At 45.6% G+C, this 22,082-nt stretch overlaps 1 protein-coding gene across 1 annotated transcript in view; it reads left to right on the plus strand.

Annotated features, from left to right (window-relative positions):
- LOC141139115 (fucolectin-1-like) overlaps positions 1-19,414 on the plus strand; it is a 130,410-nt gene extending 110,996 nt beyond the window's left edge. Inside the window, exon 4 of the mRNA XM_073624934.1 lies at positions 19,038-19,414. Within this exon, the coding sequence (XP_073481035.1) occupies positions 19,038-19,188 (151 nt within the window). The 3' untranslated portion in view covers positions 19,189-19,414. The remainder of the gene's footprint in view (positions 1-19,037) is intronic.
- Positions 19,415-22,082: the final 2,668 nt, after the last annotated feature.

Genomic DNA, 22,082 nt, shown 5'->3' on the forward strand with positions numbered 1-22,082 from the left:
TGCTCACAGTGTTCAGCTAAACCTACAAGCTAGTGGGGTGCGTCCTGCTCACAGTGTTCAGCTAGATCCGTTCCTGTTATCTTCTTACTAACAGGCAGGCTTGTCTTGTTACAGTATATACAGCTACCTGAAGAAAATTACTGGTGTTCTTTTGATACTATTAGTACCACAGTCAGGCAGCTAGACTATTTACAGTTAGAGCAGTGCGTCCTGCTCACAGTGTTCAGCTAAAACTACAAGTTAGTGGGGTGCGTCCTGCTCACAGTGTTCAGCTAAACCTGCAAGCTAGTGGGGTGCGTCCTGCTCACAGTGTTCAGCTAGATCCGTTCCTGTTATCTTCTTACTGACAGGCAGGCTTGTCTTGTTACAGAATATACAGCTACCTGAAGAAAATTACTGGTGTCCTTTTGATCCTATTAGTACCACAGTCAGGCAGCTAGACTATTTACAGTTAGTGCAGTGCATCCTGCTCACAGTGTTCTGCTAAACCTACAAGTTAGTGGGGTGCGTCCTGCTCACAGTGTTCAGCTAAACCTACAAGTTAGTGGGGTGCGTCCTGCTCACAGTGTTCAGCTAAACCTACAAGCTAGTGGGGTGCGTCCTGCTCACAGTGTTTAGCTAGATCCGTTCCTGTTATCTTCTTACTGACAGGCAGGCTTGTCTTGTTACAGTATATACAGCTACCTGAAGAAAATTACTGGTGTTCTTTTGATCCTATTAGTACCACAGTCAGGCAGCTAGACTATTTACAGTTAGTGCAGTGTGTCCTGCTCACAGTGTTCAGCTAAAACTACAAGTTAGTGGGGTGCGTCCTGCTCACAGTGTTCAGCTAAACCTACAAGCTAGTGGGGTGCGTCCTGCTCACAGTGTTCAGCTAGATCCGTTCCTGTGATCTTCTTACTGACAGGCAGGCTTGTCTTGTTACAGTATATACAGCTACCTGAAGAAAATTACTGGTGTTCTTTTGATCCTATTAGTACCACAGTCAGGCAGCTAGACTATTTACAGTTAGAGCAGTGCGTCCTGCTCACAGTGTTCAGCTAAAACTACAAGTTAGTGGGGTGCGTCCTGCTCACAGTGTTCAGCTAAACCTACAAGCTAGTGGGGTGAGTCCTGCTCACAGTGTTCAGCTAGATCTGTTCCTGTTATCTTCTTACTGACAGGCAGGCTTGCCTTGTTACAGTATATACAGCTACCTGAAGAAAATTACTGGTGTTCTTTTGATCCTATTAGTACCACAGTCAGGCAGCTAGACTATTTGCAGTTAGTGCAGTGCGTCCTGCTCACAGTGTTCAGCTAAAACTACAAGTTAGTAGGGTGCGTCCTGTTCACAGTGTTCAGCTAAACCTACAAGCTAGTGGGGTGCGTCCTGCTCACAGTGTTCAGCTAGATCCGTTCCTGTTATCTTCTTACTGACAGGCAGGCTTGTCTTGTTACAGTATATACAGCTACCTGAAGAAAATTACTGGTGTTCTTGTGATCCTATTAGTACCACAGTCAGGCAGCTAGACTATTTACTGTTAGTGCAGTGCGTCCTGCTCACAGTGTTCAGCTAAAACTACAAGTTAGTGGGGTGCATCCTGCTCACAGTGTTCAGCTAAACCTACAAGCTAGTGGGGTACGTCCTGCTCACAGTGTTCAGCTAGATCTGTTCCTGTTATCTTCTTACTGACAGGCAGGCTTGTCTTGTTACAGTATATACAGCTACCTGAAGAAAATTACTGGTGTTCTTTTGATCCTATTAGTACCACAGTCAGGCAGCTAGACTATGTACAGTTAGTGCAGTGCGTCCTGCTCACAGTGTTCAGCTAAAACTACAAGTTAGTGGGGTGCGTCCTGCTCACAGTGTTCAGCTAAACCTACAAGCTAGTGGGGTGCGTCCTGCTCACAGTGTTCAGCTGGATCCGTTCCTGTTATCTTCTTACTGACAGGCAGGCTTGTCTTGTTACAGTATATACAGCTACCTGAAGAAAATTACTGGTGTCCTTTTGATCCTATTAGTACCACAGTCAGGCAGCTAGACTATTTACAGTTAGTGCAGTGCATCCTGCTCACAGTGTTCTGCTAAACCTACAAGTTAGTGGGGTGCGTCCTGCTCACAGTGTTCAGCTAAACCTACAAGTTAGTGGGGTGCGTCCTGCTCACAGTGTTCAGCTAAACCTACAAGCTAGTGGGGTGCGTCCTGCTCACAGTGTTTAGCTAGATCCGTTCCTGTTATCTTCTTACTGACAGGCAGGCTTGTCTTGTTACAGTATATACAGCTACCTGAAGAAAATTACTGGTGTTCTTTTGATCCTATTAGTACCACAGTCAGGCAGCTAGACTATTTACAGTTAGTGCAGTGTGTCCTGCTCACAGTGTTCAGCTAAAACTACAAGTTAGTGGGGTGCGTCCTGCTCACAGTGTTCAGCTAAACCTACAAGCTAGTGGGGTGCGTCCTGCTCACAGTGTTCAGCTAGATCCGTTCCTGTGATCTTCTTACTGACAGGCAGGCTTGTCTTGTTACAGTATATACAGCTACCTGAAGAAAATTACTGGTGTTCTTTTGATCCTATTAGTACCACAGTCAGGCAGCTAGACTATTTACAGTTAGAGCAGTGCGTCCTGCTCACAGTGTTCAGCTAAAACTACAAGTTAGTGGGGTGCGTCCTGCTCACAGTGTTCAGCTAAACCTACAAGCTAGTGGGGTGAGTCCTGCTCACAGTGTTCAGCTAGATCTGTTCCTGTTATCTTCTTACTGACAGGCAGGCTTGTCTTGTTACAGTATATACAGCTACCTGAAGAAAATTACTGGTGTTCTTTTGATCCTATTAGTACCACAGTCAGGCAGCTAGACTATTTGCAGTTAGTGCAGTGCGTCCTGCTCACAGTGTTCAGCTAAAACTACAAGTTAGTAGGGTGCGTCCTGCTCACAGTGTTCAGCTAAACCTACAAGCTAGTGGGGTGCGTCCTGCTCACAGTGTTCAGCTAGATCCGTTCCTGTTATCTTCTTACTGACAGGCAGGCTTGTCTTGTTACAGTATATACAGCTACCTGAAGAAAATTACTGGTGTTCTTGTGATCCTATTAGTACCACAGTCAGGCAGCTAGACTATTTACTGTTAGTGCAGTGCGTCCTGCTCACAGTGTTCAGCTAAAACTACAAGTTAGTGGGGTGCATCCTGCTCACAGTGTTCAGCTAAACCTACAAGCTAGTGGGGTACGTCCTGCTCACAGTGTTCAGCTAGATCTGTTCCTGTTATCTTCTTACTGACAGGCAGGCTTGTCTTGTTACAGTATATACAGCTACCTGAAGAAAATTACTGGTGTTCTTTTGATCCTATTAGTACCACAGTCAGGCAGCTAGACTATTTACAGTTAGTGCAGTGCGTCCTGCTCACAGTGTTCTGCTAAACCTACAAGTTAGTGGGGTGCGTCCTGCTCACAGTGTTCAGCTAAACCTACAAGTTAGTGGGGTGCATCCTGCTCACAGTGTTCAGCTAAACCTACAAGCTAGTGGGGTGCGTCCTGCTCACAGTGTTCAGCTAGATCCATTCCTGTTATCTTCTTACTGATAGGCAGGCTTGTCTTGTTACAGTATATACAGCTACCTGAAGAAAATGACTGGTGTTCTTTTGATCCTATTAGTACCACAGTCAGGCAGCTAGACTATTTACAGTTAGTGCAGTGTGTCCTGCTCACAGTGTTCAGCTAAAACTACAAGTTAGTGGGGTGCGTCCTGCTCACAGTGTTCAGCTAAACCTACAAGCTAGTGGGGTGCGTCCTGCTCACAGTGTTCAGCTAGATCCGTTCCTGTTATCTTCTTACTAACAGGCAGGCTTGTCTTGTTACAGTATATACAGCTACCTGAAGAAAATTACTGGTGTTCTTTTGATACTATTAGTACCACAGTCAGGCAGCTAGACTATTTACAGTTAGAGCAGTGCGTCCTGCTCACAGTGTTCAGCTAAAACTACAAGTTAGTGGGGTGCGTCCAGCTCACAGTGTTCAGCTAAACCTACAAGCTAGTGGGGTGCGTCCTGCTCACAGTGTTCAGCTAGATCCGTTCCTGTTATCTTCTTACTGACAGGCAGGCTTGTCTTGTTACAGTATATACAGCTACCTGAAGAAAATTACTGGTGTTCTTTTGATCCTATTAGTACCACAGTCAGGAAGCTAGACTATTTACAGTTAGTGCAGTGCGTCCTGCTCACAGTGTTCAGCTAAAACTACAAGTTAGTGGGGTGCGTCCTGCTCACAGTGTTCAGCTAAACCTGCAAGCTAGTGGGGTGCGTCCTGCTCACAGTGTTCAGCTAAAACTACAGGTTAGTGGGGTGCGTCCTGCTCACAGTGTTCAGCTAAACCTACAAGCTAGTGGGGTGAGTCCTGCTCACAGTGTTCAGCTAGATCTGTTCCTGTTATCTTCTTACTGACAGGCAGGCTTGTCTTGTTACAGTATATACAGCTACCTGAAGAAAATTACTGGTGTTCTTTTGATCCTATTAGTACCACAGTCAGGCAGCTAGACTATTTACAGTTAGTGCAGTGCGTCCTGCTCACAGTGTTCAGCTAAAACTACAAGTTAGTAGGGTGCGTCCTGCTCACAGTGTTCAGCTAAACCTACAAGCTAGTGGGGTGCGTCCTGCTCACAGTGTTCAGCTAGATCCATTCCTGTTATCTTCTTACTGACAGGCAGGCTTGTCTTGTTACAGTATATACAGCTACCTGAAGAAAATTACTGGTGTTCTTTTGATCCTATTAGTACCACAGTCAGGCAGCTAGACTATTTACAGTTAGTGCAGTGCGTCCTGCTCACAGTGTTCAGCTAAAACTACAAGTTAGTGGGGTGCGTCCTGCTCACAGTGTTCAGCTAAACCTACAAGCTAGTGGGGTACGTCCTGCTCACAGTGTTCAGCTAGATCCGTTCCTGTTATCTTCTTACTGACAGGCAGGCTTGTCTTGTTACAGTATATACAGCTACCTGAAGAAAATTACTGGTGTTCTTTTGATCCTATTAGTACCACAGTCAGGCAGCTAGACTATTTACAGTTAGTGCAGTGCATCCTGCTCACAGTGTTCTGCTAAACCTACAAGTTAGTGGGGTGCGTCCTGCTCACAGTGTTCAGCTAAACCTACAAGTTAGTGGGGTGCATCCTGCTCACAGTGTTCAGCTAAACCTACAAGCTAGTGGGGTGCGTCCTGCTCACAGTGTTCAGCTAGATCCGTTCCTGTTATCTTCTTACTAACAGGCAGGCTTGTCTTGTTACAGTATATACAGCTACCTGAAGAAAATTACTGGTGTTCTTTTGATCCTATTAGTACCACAGTCAGGCAGCTAGACTATTTACAGTTAGTGCAGTGTGTCCTGCTCACAGTGTTCAGCTAAAACTACAAGTTAGTGGGGTGCGTCCTGCTCACAGTGTTCAGCTAAACCTACAAGCTAGTGGGGTGCGTCCTGCTCACAGTGTTCAGCTAGATCCGTTCCTGTTATCTTCTTACTAACAGGCAGGCTTGTCTTGTTACAGTATATACAGCTACCTGAAGAAAATTACTGGTGTTCTTTTGATACTATTAGTACCACAGTCAGGCAGCTAGACTATTTACAGTTAGAGCAGTGCGTCCTGCTCACAGTGTTCAGCTAAAACTACAAGTTAGTGGGGTGCGTCCTGCTCACAGTGTTCAGCTAAACCTACAAGCTAGTGGGGTGCGTCCTGCTCACAGTGTTCAGCTAGATCCGTTCCTGTTATCTTCTTACTGACAGGCAGGCTTGTCTTGTTACAGTATATACAGCTACCTGAAGAAAATTACTGGTGTTCTTTTGATCCTATTAGTACCACAGTCAGGCAGCTAGACTATGTACAGTTAGTGCAGTGCGTCCTGCTCACAGTGTTCAGCTAAAACTACAAGTTAGTGGGGTGCGTCCTGCTCACAGTGTTCAGCTAAACCTACAAGCTAGTGGGGTGCGTCCTGCTCACAGTGTTCAGCTGGATCCGTTCCTGTTATCTTCTTACTGACAGGCAGGCTTGTCTTGTTACAGTATATACAGCTACCTGAAGAAAATTACTGGTGTCCTTTTGATCCTATTAGTACCACAGTCAGGCAGCTAGACTATTTACAGTTAGTGCAGTGCATCCTGCTCACAGTGTTCTGCTAAACCTACAAGTTAGTGGGGTGCGTCCTGCTCACAGTGTTCAGCTAAACCTACAAGTTAGTGGGGTGCGTCCTGCTCACAGTGTTCAGCTAAACCTACAAGCTAGTGGGGTGCGTCCTGCTCACAGTGTTTAGCTAGATCCGTTCCGGTTATCTTCTTACTGACAGGCAGGCTTGTCTTGTTACAGTATATACAGCTACCTGAAGAAAATTACTGGTGTTCTTTTGATCCTATTTTTACCACAGTCAGGCAGCTAGACTATTTACAGTTAGTGCAGTGCGTCCTGCTCACAGTGTTCAGCTAAAACTACAAGTTAGTGGGGTGCGTCCTGCTCACAGTGTTCAGCTAAACCTACAAGCTAGTGGGGTGCGTCCTGCTCACAGTGTTCAGCTAGATCCGTTCCTGTGATCTTCTTACTGACAGGCAGGCTTGTCTTGTTACAGTATATACAGCTACCTGAAGAAAATTACTGGTGTTCTTTTGATCCTATTAGTACCACAGTCAGGCAGCTAGACTATTTACAGTTAGTGCAGTGCGTCCTGCTCACAGTGTTCTGCTAAACCTACAAGTTAGTGGGGTGCGTCCTGCTCACAGTTTTCAGCTAAACCTACAAGTTAGTGGGGTGCATCCACCTCACAGTGTTCAGCTAAAGCTACCTGTAGAAGGTTGGTGGTGTTCTCATACTACAGGCAGGCAGTTGATTTTGCTAGCTGCAGTATCAGTATATATATATATATATATATATATATATATATATATATATATATATATATCCCAGCTTAGTGCAGCTACAGGCCATTAGTATGTCTGGAAGGCCAAGAAGGAGAGGCAGACAGTCACAAGCCAATAAGAGAGGGCAAGCAGACTCTGTGTCTAGTGCTGGTCGTGGAGACAGTGCATCCTCATCAGCACGTGGCCGTGGGACATGCTTGGCCTTTTTTTCCGCAGCTGGCCGTGTTCAGCCGCAACATGCGGAAGACTTGGTCTAGTGGATGACCAAGCCGTCCTCATCCTCCTCATCCTCTCTCATGCCCAGGGTACTTTGTCTGGCAAAGCAGCGGCCTCTTCCCTCGGCTCAATGTCATCAGTGACTCCTTCCCTAGCCCCACCATGTCCTCCTGCGGAGTCCTTCGAACTGTTTGACCACAGTGTTGGGTACATGCTCCAGGAGGATGCCCAGCGTTTGGAAGGCTCTGATGATGATACTGAGCTCGATGAAGGCAGTAACATGAGCACGGACAGAGGGGGTGCCCAAGAAGGACAGCAATCTGGCAGTCATGCTCCCCCTGCTGCAGCATACTGCCAGGTTTGTTCCAGTGATGAGGAGGGAGGGGATGATGAGGTCACTGACTCAACGTGGGTGCCTGATAGGAGAGAGGAGGAGAAGGAGAAGGAGGACGCGGCACATCACCAACGAGGCAGGATGCCTTTCAGGGGCCAGCCTAAGGGCAGCACATTGACTGCATCACACCCCAAAGCTCCACATGTGCAGGGCGCTGCAGTCTCTGTACGTTATTCAAAAAGTTCTTTGGTGTGGGCCTTTTTTGAGACGAGTGCATCAGATCGCACCGCTGCTATTTGCAACATATATCTTAAGCGTATCTCGCGTGGCCAAAACATCTCCCGCTTGGGTACCACAAGCTTGACCAGACATATGTTGACCTGCCATGCAGTTCGTTGGCAAGCGTATCTAAAAGACCCACACCAAAGAACAAAGAGGACCTCTCCTTGCTCCTCATCAGCTGAGATTTCCAACCCCACTAGACCTTCAGTCCTCTCTGAGACCTGCACTGAGAGGAATGAAGGTGTAGAATTAGGTGTGTCACAGCCAAGTACTTGTGGGCAATCTGCTTTTGGTACACCGACATCAGATTGTACCAGGCAAATTTCCCTGCCCCAGCTGCTGCACCGCCGAAAGAAATTTACTCCTAGCCATCCACATGCCCAGTGGTTGAATGCTAGCTTGGCAAAATTGCTAGCACTTCAACTGCTGCCTTTTCAGTTGGTAGACTCTGCCCCCTTTCATGAGTTTGTGGAATGTGCAGTTCCTCAGTGGCAGGTACCCAAACGCCACTTTTTCTCACGGAAGGCGATTCCGGCTCTCTACCGGCATGTGGAAGGCAATGTCCATGCCTCGCTGGACAGGGCGGTCAGCGGTAAGGTGCATATTACCGCTGACTCATGGTCCAGCAGGCATGGACAGGGACGTTACCTAAGTTTCACGGCGCATTGGGTGACTCTGCTGGCAGCTGGGAAGAATGCAGGACAAGGTGCACTAGTGTTGGAGGTTGTTCCGCCACCACGCCTCCAAAATGCTAATGATTGTGACACACCTCTCTCCTCCACCCCCTCCTCTTCTTCTTCCTCCATGGCCTCTTCCTGTGCTTTGTCCTCGGAACCAGCGGTGCTCCGTAGTCGTTCAAGGGGCTACGCAAGTATGCAGGCCAAAAGATACCATGCGGTGCTTGAGCTGGTGTGCTTGGGGGACAGGAGCAACACTGGGGCAGAGGTTCTGTCAGCTCTGCAGGGGCAGGTTCAGAGGTGGTTGATGCCATGCCAACTTAAGGCAGGAATGGTGGTTTGCCACAATGGCACCAACCTCCTCTCTGCCCTCCGATAGGGACAAATGACCCATGTGCCCTGTTTGGCTCACGTCCTTAACTTGGTGGTGCAGCGGTTCTTGGGCAGGTACCCGGGCTTACAGGATGTCCTGAGGCAGGCCAGGAAAGTCTGTGTGCATTTCCGCCGGTCATATAATGCCAGTGCTCGGCTGACAGACCTCCAAAAGGAGTTTAACCTGCCCAAGAACCGCCTAATCTGTGACATACCCACCAGGTGGAACTCAACGTTGGCCATGCTGCAGCGGCTGCACACGCAGCAGAGGGCCATCAATGAGTACCTGTGCGACTATGGCACCAGGACAGGGTCAGGGGAGCTTGTTTTTTTTCCCCACGCCAGTGGGCCATGATCAGGGATGCATGCACTGTCCTGTCACCATTTGAGGAGGCCACGAGGATGGTGAGCAGTGCATCAGTGACACTGTCCCCCTTGTCCACCTGTTGGAGCACACGCTGCATGGAATAATGGACAGGGCACTTGAGGCAGAACAGAGGCAGGAAGAGGAGGACTTCCTTAGCTCTCAAGCCCCCTTTATCCAGACAGTGTTCCTGCGTGCCCGCTGATCACACAGGAAGAGGACGAGGAGGAGGAGGAGGATGAGAAATATTGTGTCAGAATGGAGGTGGAGCCTGGCACTCAGCATCAGCAGCAGTCTTTAAGGGATCAGTCCCAAGAAACACATGGACTTGTACGTGGCTGGGAGGAGGTGGCTGCGGACCATGTCGTCCTTAGTGACCCAGAGGACTCCGGACTGAATGCCTCAGCAAACCTACGCTGCATGACCTCCCTGATCCTGCAAAGCCTGCGTAAGGATCCTCGTATTCGTGGTATCAAGGAGAAGGAACAATACTGGCTGGCAACCCTCCTTGATCCACATTACAAGGGTAAGGTTGCGGACCTTATCTTGCCATCGCAGAGGGAGCAGAGGATGAAACATCTTTGGGAGGCCTTGCAGAAAGGTCTGTGCAATGCGTTCCCAGAGACTGAGAGGTTACAAACTCCTGTTCCTGGACAACGTGTTGCTGAGGCTTCGGTCAGTAAAGGAGGAGCGGTGGAAAAGGTGGCCGTCTGACCGATGCGTTCAGACAATTTTTTAGTCCGCAGCCCCAAGGTATGATCGGTTCCAGCAACCATCCCCAGCGTCTGTTTTACATAGTGCAGGAATACCTAGGGGCAAGATCTGACTTGGACACCTTTCCCACCAAAAATCCTCTGGGTTACTGGGTCTTGAGTAGGGATGAGCCGAACACCCCCCTGTTCTGTTCGCACCAGAACTTGCAAACAGGCAAAAAATTTGTTCGAACACGCGAACACCGTTAAAGTCTATGGGACACGAACATGAATAATCAAAAGTGCTAATTTTAAAGGCTTATATGCAAGTTATTGTCATAAAAAGTGTTTGGGAACCTGGGTCCTGCCCCAGGGGACATGGATCAATGCAAAAAAAGTTTTAAAAACTGTAGTTTTTTCGTGAGCAGTGATTTTAATAATGCTTAAAGTGAAACAATAAAAGTGTAATATTCCTTTAAATTTCGCACCTGGGGGTGTCTATAGTATGCCTGTAAAGGGGTGCATGTTCCCCGTGTTTAGAACAGTCTGACAGCAAAATTACATTTCAAAGGAAAAAAAGTCATTTAAAACTACTCACGGCTATTAATGAATTGCCGGTCCGACAATACACATAAAAGTTCATTGATAAAAACGGCATAAGAATTCCCCACAGGGGAACCCCGAACCAAAATTTAAAAAAAAAATGACGTGGGGGTCCCCCTAAATTCCATACCAGGCCCTTTAGGTCTGGTATGGAAATTAAGGGGAACCTCGGCCAAAATAAAAAAAAAATGGCGTGGGGTCCCCCTCAAAATCTATACCAGAGATTTTAAGGGGAACCCGTGCCAAAATAAAAAAAAATGGCGTGGGGTCCCCCTCAAAATCTATACCAGACCATTAAGGTCTGGTATGGATTTTAAGGGGAACCCCGTGGCAAAATAAACAAAAATGGTGTAGGGGCCCCCTACACCATACCAGACCAAATCCATACCAGACCCTTATCTGAGCACTCAACCTGGCAGGCCGCAGGAAAATAGAGGGGGACGAGAGAGCGCCCCCCCTCCTGAACCTTAGCAGGCTACATGCCCTCAACATTGGGAGGGTGCTTTGGGGTAGCCCCCCAAAACACCTTGTCCCCATGTTGATGGGGACAAGGGCCTCATCCCCACAACCCTTGCCCGGTGGTTGTGGGGGTCTGCAGGAGGGGGGCTTATCGGAATCTGGAAGCCCCCTTTAAGAAGAGGACCCCCAGATCCAGGCCCTCCCCCCTGTGTGAAATGATAAGGGAGTACAAATGTACCCCTACCATTTCACAAAAAAACTGTCAAAAATGTTAAAAATTACAAGAGACATTTAAATGCTTCTTCTTTCTTCTATCTTCTATCTTCTATCTTCCTTCGGTTTCTTCCTCCATCTTCTTCTTCTGGTTCTTCTGGTTCTTCTGGTTCTTCCTTCGGTGTTCTCGTCCGGCATCTTCCTGCGTGGCGTCTTCTTCCCTTCTTCTCCTCGGGCCACTCCGCATCCATGATGGCATGGAGGGAGGCTCCACCACCGTGAAATCAGACTGGCCGCTTGGATGATGTGACTCTATCACGAAACACCTCATAGGGCAGAGCGACGTGTTCTCGTCACCTCCCATTGCTGCTGTTGTTTCCAGTAGGACGGGCTGTATGTGAGCTTCTGGCCGGCGCTCCAGACTACACTACATGCCTACTATTGTCTACTAACATGTGAGTTTAACTTTTTACTTAATGATTAATGATTTTACACTATATGGAGCCTTTTTTTCCTTCTATGACCGTATCTGCAATGCTGTGGGCTGATGTCTGAGTACCTGTCAGTGTGAACATCTTTAGCCTGACCCGGCAGTCTTTGATGTCCCATCTCGGTATAAGGTCTCTGATCCATTGGTCGTGGTTCGAAGCAGTATTAACAAACAGCTTTCTCTGATCCTCTGTAACGGGGGATCATGAGTTTCTGGTAAGCGGCCAGTCTGATTTCACGGTGGTGGAGCAAGCACGCTTTTTTCTTCTCACAGCAAGAATTTATGTTTTTTGGAACTTTTTTAAGATACTTTCATATCACTTGGGTGATTTATTTTTTATACATGGACTTTTTATTATCACTTTGAACATTTTATTTTTGGATTGATTATTCATTTGACATGTGTTTTGTATATTATGTATACACTAAAGGGGAACTCTTCACTTAGTTCTAAATATTTGGTTTGGTGATGATGTGTATGATCACCAATCTGTTTTAGCGCGATTCAACCCCACTTTTTTTCTTATTTAATTTCACTGTGTTTGTGTTACATAGATGAATCACGACTATAATTGTTATTGTTTATTTATTTCACTGTAGCGCAGTTATTCCCCTCATTTTTCTTATCCCGCTGTGTTACGCTTCTCCTCTTCTGACGGTTCTTAAATAACGGGGGGGCACCCGGTGATCCCGCCCCCTCTGACGCACGGGAACTTGACGGGGACTTCCCTGTGGCATTCCCCGTGATGTCAGAAGGGGGCGGGGTTACGTATCAGGTGAAGCGTCACACAGCGAGAGCCTCCCTCCATGCCATCATGGATGCGGAGCGGTCCGAGGAGAAGAAGGGAAGAAGACGCCGCGAAAGATGCCGGATGAGAACACCGGAGGAAGAACCAGAAGAACCAGAAGAAGAAGATTGAGGAAGAAACCGAAGGAAGATAGAAGATAGAAGATAGAAGAAAGAAGAAGCATTTAAATAAAGGAAATGTCAAAAACTGTCTCTTGTCATTTTTAACATTTTTGACAGTTTTTTTGTGAAATGGTACCCTTACCATTTCACACAGGGGGGTGGGCCGGGATCTGGGGGTCCCCTTGTTAGAGGGGGCTTCCAGATTCCGATAAGCCCCCCGCCCGGAGACCCCCACAACCACCGGGCAAGGGTTGTGGGGATGAGGCCCTTGTCCCCATCAACATGGAACAAGGTGTTTTCGGGGGCTACACCAAAGCACCCTCCCAGTGTTGAGGGTCTGTGGCCTTGTACGGTTCAGGAGGTGGGGGCGCTCTCTCATCCCCCCTCTTTTCCTGCGGCTTGCCAGGTTGCGTGCTCGGATAAGGGTCTGGTATGGATTTTTGGGGGGCCCCATGCCATTTTTTAAAAAATTTTGGAGCGGGGTTCCCCTTAAAATCCATACCAGACCTAAAGGGTCTGGTATAGATTTTGAGGGTGACCCCAACCATTTTTTTTTTAATTTTGGCCGGGGTTCCCCTTAATATCCATACCAGACCTGAAGGGCTTGGTATGGAATTTAGGGGGACCCCCACGTCATTTTTTTAAAAAGTTTGGTTCAGGGTTCCCCTGTGGGGAATTCCTATGCCATTTTTATCAATTAACTTTTATGTGTATTGTCGGACCGGCAATTCATTAATAGCTGCGAGTAGTTTTAAAGGACTTTTTTCCTTTGAAATGTCATTTTGCTGTCAGACTGTTCTAAACACGGGAAACATGCGCCTCTTTACAGGCATACTATAGATACCCCCAGGTACAAAATTTAAAGTAATATTACACTTTTATTGTTTCACTTTAAGCATTATTAAAATCACTGCTCCCAAAAAAACTGCCATTTTTAAAACTTTTTTTGCATTGATCCATGTCCCGTGGGGCAGGACCCAGGTCCTCAAACACTTTTTATAACAATACCATGCATATAAGCCTTTAAAATTAGCACTTTTGATATCTCCCATAGACATTTAAATGGTGTTTCGCGGCTTTCGAATTTGCCGCGAACATCCCAAATTGTTTGCTGTTTGGCGAACTGGTGAACAGCCGATGTTCGAGTCAAACATGAGTTCGACTTGAACTTGAAGCTCATTTCTAGTCTTGAGGATGGATCACTGGCCAGAGCTTGCACATTATGCAACTGAGCTACTGGCCTGTCCTGCATCCAGCTTTCTTTCAGAACGCACATTCAGTGCTGCTGGAGGTTTTGTAACCGATCACAGGGTTGATCGACTGACCTTTGTAAAAATGAATCAGTCTTGGATCACCACCAGCTACCAAGCACCTGATGCTGATGTAACCAAATAATTTTTTTGGAAATGTCAGATCCCTTCAAGACTGCCTATGCTGAGTGACTATCATCTTCCTCCTCAATGATCATGCTGATAGCTTGTAAGCATATTTTTGGTTCTGGGCGCCACCAGTGGCTAAGGCCCAATTTTTCAGCCCCTGTTTAACAGAGGCGTGTAATTACAATTTTTGATGCAATATTTTGCAAGGAGGGTTCGTTGCTGCACTCAACTAGAGTATTTGTGAGGGGTTGCAGTGTTGTGGCACCAGCACCAGTGCCTAAGGCCCAATTTTTCAGCCCCTGTATAACAGGGGTGTGTAATTACAATTTTTGATGCAATACTTTGCAGCAGGGCTTGTTCCTGCGCTCCAACTACAGTATCTGTGAGGGGTTGCAGTGTTGTGGCACCAGCACCAGTGCCTAAGGCCCAATTTTTCAGCCCCTGTTTAGCACGGGCGTGTGATTACAATTTTTGATGCAATATTTTACAGGAGGGCTCATTCCTGCACTCCAACTAGAGTATCTGTGAGGGGTTGCAGTGTTGTGGCACCAGTGCCTAAGGCCCAATTTTTCTGCCCCTGTTCAACAGGGACATGTAATTACAATTCTTGATCTAATATTTCACAGCAGGGCCCGTTTCTGCGCCCACCAAGAGTAACTATGAGGACTTACAGTGTTGTGGCACCAGCGCCACCACCACCAAAGGCCCAATTTTTCTGACCCTGTTCAACAGGGGCATGTAATTACAATTCTTAAACTAATATTTCACAGCAGAGCCCGTTCGTGCGCCCACCAAGAGTAACTGTGAGGGCTTACAGTGTTGTGGCAACACCAACACCTAAGGCCCCAATTTCTGCAGAGTATATAGGGCAGGCCCCTACTTTCAAACATGCAACTTACAAATGACTCCTACTTGCAAATGGAAGGAGACAACAGGAAGTGAGATGAAATCTACCCCTAGGAAGGGAAATTCTCTCCTGTAAGAGTTAATATGGGAAAAACATGTCTCCTTTCCACTGATGCTTTATCACCAATCCTTGTTTCACTAAAAACCCTAAATTGTAAAAAAACGTTTGTCATTGGGACAGAAAGTGAGGTAAAATCTTCTGAAGAGGTGCACAGACAGCAAAACAAATGTCACAGGGGTGATATCCCTTCCCTATGTTTTCCAAGAAGCTTAAAAATAGATTTTTTGGCTGGAGCTACACTTTAAAAATGTACCAGTTCAAAATTACAAACAGATTCTACTTAACAACAAACCTACAGTCCCTGTCTTGTTTGCACCACCTGTATACCGCTGTTCAGAGGGCCTGGGGCCCCACGCCTTTCCTTTTTTTAATTTGGGTGCGGGGTTCCCCTTAATATCCATACAAGACCCAAAGGGCCTGGTAATGGCCTGCGGGGGGTACCTATGCCATTTGTCTCACTAATTTTCATCCATATTACTGGGACTGGACATTACATTAAAGTCGTAAGCAATTTTAAGTGACTTTTATTCCTTTATTCCTTTAAAAATGTCATTTTGTGCAGTGACTGTTCTAAGCACGGGGTTCTAAGCCTGTGGTACTAATAGGATCAGAAGAACACCACCAATTTTCTTCAGGAAGCTTTAGGTGCACACTGTGTGGAGGACGCACTACACTAACTGTAAATACTGCAGCTGCCTGTGGTACTAATAGGATCAGAAGAACACCACCAATTGTCTTCAGGTAGCTTTAGGTGCACACTGTGCAGAGGACACACTACACTAACTTGTAAATACTGCAGCTGCCTGCGGTACTAATAGGATCAGAAGAACACCACCAATTTACTTCAGGTAGCTGTAAATACTGTAAAAACACCTGCCTGCTTGTCATTATTAAGAGAATAACAGGAACGGATGTAGCTAAACTAAATACAGTGTAATATATATAAAACACCTAGGATGCATATATATACACAATACACTGTAAGTGCAGCTAACTGACTCGCCTGCCTACTCAAACTACTCTAATCTAACTTAAATGAAATGACACTGTCTCTCTGTCTATCTCTCCGCCGCCACTGCAACACACTACACAAGGCCGCCATGCAGGCGGCCTTATATAGTGTGGGGCGTGTACTAAACCCCTTGAGCCATAATTGGCCAAAGCCACCTTGGCTTTGGCCAATTACGGCTCTCTGTTCAGACGGCGCTGTGATTGGCCAAGCATGCGGGTCATAGTGCAGACTTGGCCAATCATCAGCCAGCAATGCACTGCGATGCCACAGTGAATTATGGGCCATGACGTGCCACTCGAATTTGGCACGAACGGCCCATAACTTTCGAAATTTGACGAACGGTCGAACATGCAATGTTCACGTCGAACATGGGTTCGACTCGAACTCGAAGCTCATCCCTATTGATGACTGCAAAGGTTTTTTCCAACAACCCTGTACCAGTGATTGTAGGGATCTGCAGGCAAGTGAGCTTATCAGAATTTTGAACTCCCCTTAAAAAAGGTAGGACCTTAATACCCCCACCCCATTCATTCACAAAAAAAGTTAATGGTAAATAAACAAAACACAAAATTTGAAATGTCCTATGTTTAAAAAATAAATAAATAAAAATGAAGAGCCCCACAATGTAAATCCTTCATGACAGCGAAATTTGGTTGCACATAGAGCACAAGGCCAAATCTCCTGTTTCTAATAATAATAACAATTTCATCTAATGATATAAATGCATCTCACCTTTTGATCATATGTCTTTCTTCTGCCGTAGCCTATCCTCTGGTGTGTGCCCCATTACCCACAAACAGACACAACACATCCTTACGTACTCAGCTCCAGCATCGCTCTGCCACCAAACTCCCCTGCCGAGCAGTCTCCTGGCTCTTTATTAGCATAACAAGAAGTTCCAAAACTCGAGGGTTGGGCTTCCAACAGCCAAACACCTCTTACAAAGCTTGTGACCTCACAGGAAATGAACACATAAGGACATGACCAAATAAAGACATGTATACATTCAAAAACGAATACAGTAGTGACATGTGCAGACGGTGGTGTGCACAACCATGTGACAAGCACATGGCTTTGAACACGACCGTGTGCACACTCCCACTGTTACCAGTGATGCAAACCATACTATACCATGGCCCAGTGGGCCATAATTTTCATATAGTTATGCTATAGTTCCCATTTACGCAGACATGTATGCTCGGAGTCATTAATGCAGTTGCCATGAGGTGGCCAAGCTCCTGATGAATGCATAATCTAACATCCCTAAAAGAGCAACAGATCTGCCGTGTCCACGGGAAGGTTTCCGCGTCCAACGGTCTTCCACCAGCGTCTGTATGTGTGAATACCCTCACATGAGAGTATTGCAGCAAAACTGACACTGGGGGGCATCTGACAACATACATTCATAAAATTTTCCACAACATTCATTAATCATCTTGTCCAGTGGAGCAGATCCTTGATAATTTCAATAATAACTCCAGATGAAAAAAAAATCCTGGGCTGACAAATGAATTGAGAATGAAGTTGAGGGGATGGTGGCTGATGCCTTTTTTGTTTTGAATTTTGATGTACATGTTTAAAGTAGACATCTATATACATAGGATTCATACAAACATACTACCTGGACCAAATGCCTTGGGGCTCTCAAAAATCACAACAGTCAGCTTGTTGAGGCACAATGAAACAAGAAAAAATTAAGGGTAGCCACTGCTGAGGTAAATGTCCTGGTGCTCGCCCACTTAAAAATATCTATACGAATCCAAAACAATCAAAGCTGTTTTGGATATGTATGTGTTTATATATGCATTTTTTTCCAGTGAGCTTCTGACCTATCCAATGATATTAAGGGCCCTTATACTTTTCCTTCTTTAGCAGCAGCGGGGAGCAGTCCTTAATGCTGTAATACTCTGAGTGTAGGCTGAATGATGAGGCTGCCCCAGGGGATGTGTCTAAGGCAGTCTGGGCTCAGTGGAGGTGGGATTATGATAATGACTGTCACTTAACCTGAAAAAAGACATTTAGTGGTCAAAAAGAAGTACCGTATATAATCGAGTATAAGTCGAGTTTTTCAGCACATTTTTTTGTGCTGAAAGTTTCCTCCTCGACTTATACTCGAGTCAAGCACTTTTCTACAGCAAAAATTTTTTATTTTCTGAACGAATTTGGGGCCCCGTATCTCAGGGCCACTTGGTGCTAGGAACCCCAAGTTTGGTGTGCAAACCCAGTGGCACTGGTCCCACAACATATCCAAAGCTGAAGTTCCTAGCACTAAGTGGCCCCGAGATACGGGGCCCCAAAATCGGTTTGGAAAATGTCATTCTCTGCTGCAGAAAAGTGCTTGACATTTTCTGAACCGACTTTGAGGCCCCATATCTCAGGGCCACTTGGTGCTAGGAACCCCAATTTGGTGTACAAACCCAGTGGAACTGGTACCACAACATATCCAAAGCTGGGGTTCCTAGCACCAAGTGGCCCTGAGATACGGGGCCCCAAAGCCGGTTCGGAAAATGTCATTCTCTGCTGCAGAAAAGTGCTTGACATTTTCTGAACTGATTTTTGGGGCCCTGTATCTCGGGGCCACTTAGTGCTAGAAACCCAAGCTTTGGAAATTTTATGGTGCTAGTTCCACTGGGTTTGCACACCAAATTTGGGGCCCCAAATTCGGTCAACTGTGTCCATCTGCAGCAATGTCATTTCGGGACCCTTTGGGTTCAGAGACCCCAAATTTTGGCTGCAGCTAGGGGACATCTAGGAACCCTTAACTACCGAGTTTTGAAGTTCAGGGGACCTATGGCTGCAAATGGGCACAGTGAGGCATGCAAATGGACACAGTGATGCTGCAAATGGGCATTGTTGACCCTCTTTTCCACTTACAGTAGCTGTGCATTTCTCACCCTCGTCTTATACTCGGGTCAATAAGTTTTTCCCATTTTTTTGTGGTAAAATTAGGGCCTCGACATATACTCGGAACGACTTATACTCGAGTATATACGGTACTGTGGGGGAAAACGGCAGATTTGGAGATCTTTGCAGATTGTAGATTGGATATCTTTGAAGCTTTGCAGGAAAACCTGCTTTTCTATTTTATCTTTAATTGAGTTATTCTGCTTTACATATTATCATGCTGCTTTTTAAAAAAAATAAAAAATAAATAAAGGCATATTACTGTGACTGTTATCATTGATATTAAGAATTTAACTTAACAGGTGTTCAGTGATTACCTCTATCCCAGGTGGAGCAACACAGACCTTCTACTGTCATGGCATGGCTGGCAGATACATCAATATAATTATACGTGGAAAGACTGAATGTCTTCAATTATGCGAAGTTGAAGTCTGGACCAATGACAGTGACTGAAAGGACCACTTAAAAAAAGCAACAGTTTAATACAATAATTAATGTTATAATGGATTGCCTTATGTGCCAATAATCTGAATAATCAAACACTGCTTAATAAACAATGTTCAGCATTATGTGTGTGTTGCCAAATGTGTTATCAGAATTTGCTGTGTTCCAGTATACAGAGGAAACATGGTATGTGTGCAGGGGGTATATTAAAAAGGATGCAATGCATTGAAAATGTTTAGGGATCTGATCTGAATAAGTAATATTTAAAATAGTGGTGGGTTATTACCAACAGGGAGGTAGGGGGAACTAATATACCAGATCCCATCCTTGTTGCTCTCATTACCAATGACTAAAGAGAACCATAACATATATCGGGGGTCAGCAACCTGTAGATCGCGGTCTACCAACAGATCACAGACAGATGACTGGTAGATCGCGGTCTGGGCTTGCTGACCCACCATCCAAGAGCATCAAACAGAGTGAAATGTAGAGGGGCCACTTGTAAATGTGAAGGTGTAGTAGGGAGCAAGAGCTGCTAAGCCAATGCCTCCTCTGTAGTGCCGGCTCCTGCCCCAGGCAGAGTGATACCAAATGCACTTCATATCTCATCCCGGCTAGTGTTCTCCAGAGTGGTGCCAGCAGCAGGAAAGAAGAAATCTTTAGGTCAGTGTGAAACAATACACTGGACATAATAGTATAGGGCTGCTTTCACACTCATGTGTTGCAGTTTACCGACACCGCGGGTGCAGTGCAGTGTACCTGCAGCTTCCCTGCGCGTTTGCTGTGCTTAGCCATAGTTTTCTATTATATCCTGCAGGTTTGGTGCACTTTCTGAATGTAGGAGTTTTGGTGTGCTTCAGAAAGTGCGCCACACCTGTAGGATATAATGGAAAGTCTATAGCAAAGTGCAGCTAACCCAGGAAAGTTGCAGATGCACTGAACAGTAAGGTTTCATTTACATTTGCAGTTTGGGGGGTGATAAAAACCCATAGTTAGGAAGTGTTATCGCCCAACCACACCTACTTTATCTACAGCGGCCAGGGGTGTACACATGTTGCAGTCGCAGCAGCAGGAGTTGTATGCCCTGTTATGGTTTGTGGGTGTAGCACCTGCCAAGCATGACCCATTCAAGTGAATGAGACCACTTTGTATTACTTGCGTTAACCCCTTGGACCCCGCAGAAGCATGCAGTTCCAGGGCACTTGCAGAGTGGCCTCATTTACTTGAGTGGGTCATGATTGGCAGGCAGTAGCACCCATCAAAAAGTAACAGGGGGCTTAATTCCTGTTGCTGCATTTGAACACCTTTGGCTGCTGCCTCAGCAGCTAAAGGTGGGTAGAGATTGGAGGTGGTAAAACCACAACTCAACTGCAGGGTTTTACCACTCCCCAAATTTACATGTGAATGAGCCCTAAGGGTTCCACTGCAATGTCAAAGGAAAAGATCCATAAGTCGCACATCATGAAGCAGGCCCATGTGCATGAAGTGAGATGAATGTCAGCCTCAGCCCGGACTCCAGCCAGGCCATGCCCCAAACATGTTTTGCTCCGCCCCTTGGAGCTTAATCATGGTTAAACATAGGGGGTGGAGCTAAACATGTTAGGGCATGGCCTGACAGGAGTCTGAGGCTGAGGCTGCCATTCATCTCACTTCATTCACATGGGTCTGTTTCATGATGTGCGAATTATAGATCTTTTCTTTTGACAATGCTGCAGCTTGGAGCTAGGACAAGCTCCCTGTCCTTGTCTGCACTCCCAGCGGTCTAGTTGGACTTTACCTCTCTACCTGTGTGGCAACTAAATTTTGTCTTTTTGGGTCACTAAGGGTGCCACTGCTGAATGAAACTGAGGGCTCATTCACAAGTTGAGCAGGCATGCCTCTGAAAAGTGATCCGATATGTTGCCTCCTCATCACCTTATTTAAACTCATGATTGTGCCCAACCACCTGTGCTCTGTGTCAAACACTCATCTGCAAAGACTGCAGCAACCCAATACCCGAATACCAGATATACAAACCTTATAAAGCAAATGGATGTGCTGTCTCTTTAAATGTGATCATAACTCCAGCCAACAATAAATTATTAAGATAGACTATACAGAGTAAACCAATCTATTGTGCAATGTGAATACAAATAAACACATAAATGAATATATGAGTAAAATAAATAGTAAATCAATTCATTTGTGCCTTGTGACAAAATAGAAAAGTGTAAAAATTCATAAAAACATATAAAATTAAATTAATATAAATAAATAAATACATTTCATACACCATACAAAGGTGAATAAAGTGCAATAGTGCATAAACCAATAATTAGTTAAAAATCCAACAGAAATTGTATTAAAGGTCCCAAACTGGTACTGTGAAACATACAACCAGTGGAATAGTGCCTCTCCAAGTGCTCCACCACCTTTAAGAGTGCAAAACAGAAAATTATATCTTACCCTAATTTTCTTTTCCTGGTGCCTATCCATGGCAGCATAAATATGATAGTAGCCCCACCTACTTCCACTCACAGGACCAGTGCATAGCTACAAAAAGTTAACACCCACACAACAGCCCATTCTCTGTACATCCTAGGAACAAACTGGGTGGGTTCGGTATGCTGCCATGGATAAGCACCAGGAAAAGAAAATTATGGTAAGTAGGATACATTTTTCTGTTTTCCTGGTGCCTCCATGGTAGAATACATATGATAGATCAATAACTAGCAATCAGGGCGGGAAGCTTCAGGAAATTATATCATAAGAAACATAACCTTAATACTTAACCTGAACTTTGTTCCTGATCTTTGACTCTTACATTGACCCTAGCACTAACCCCAACCTAAATCAAGCTATTTGATCTAGCAATCTTTCTTTTTTTTTGTTATACACTTTTCTTTTTTTACATTTTCCTCCTA

The sequence above is a fragment of the Aquarana catesbeiana genome, linkage group LG04, assembly GCF_042186555.1.
Source record: "Aquarana catesbeiana isolate 2022-GZ linkage group LG04, ASM4218655v1, whole genome shotgun sequence".
NCBI classification, from domain to species: domain Eukaryota; kingdom Metazoa; phylum Chordata; class Amphibia; order Anura; family Ranidae; genus Aquarana; species Aquarana catesbeiana.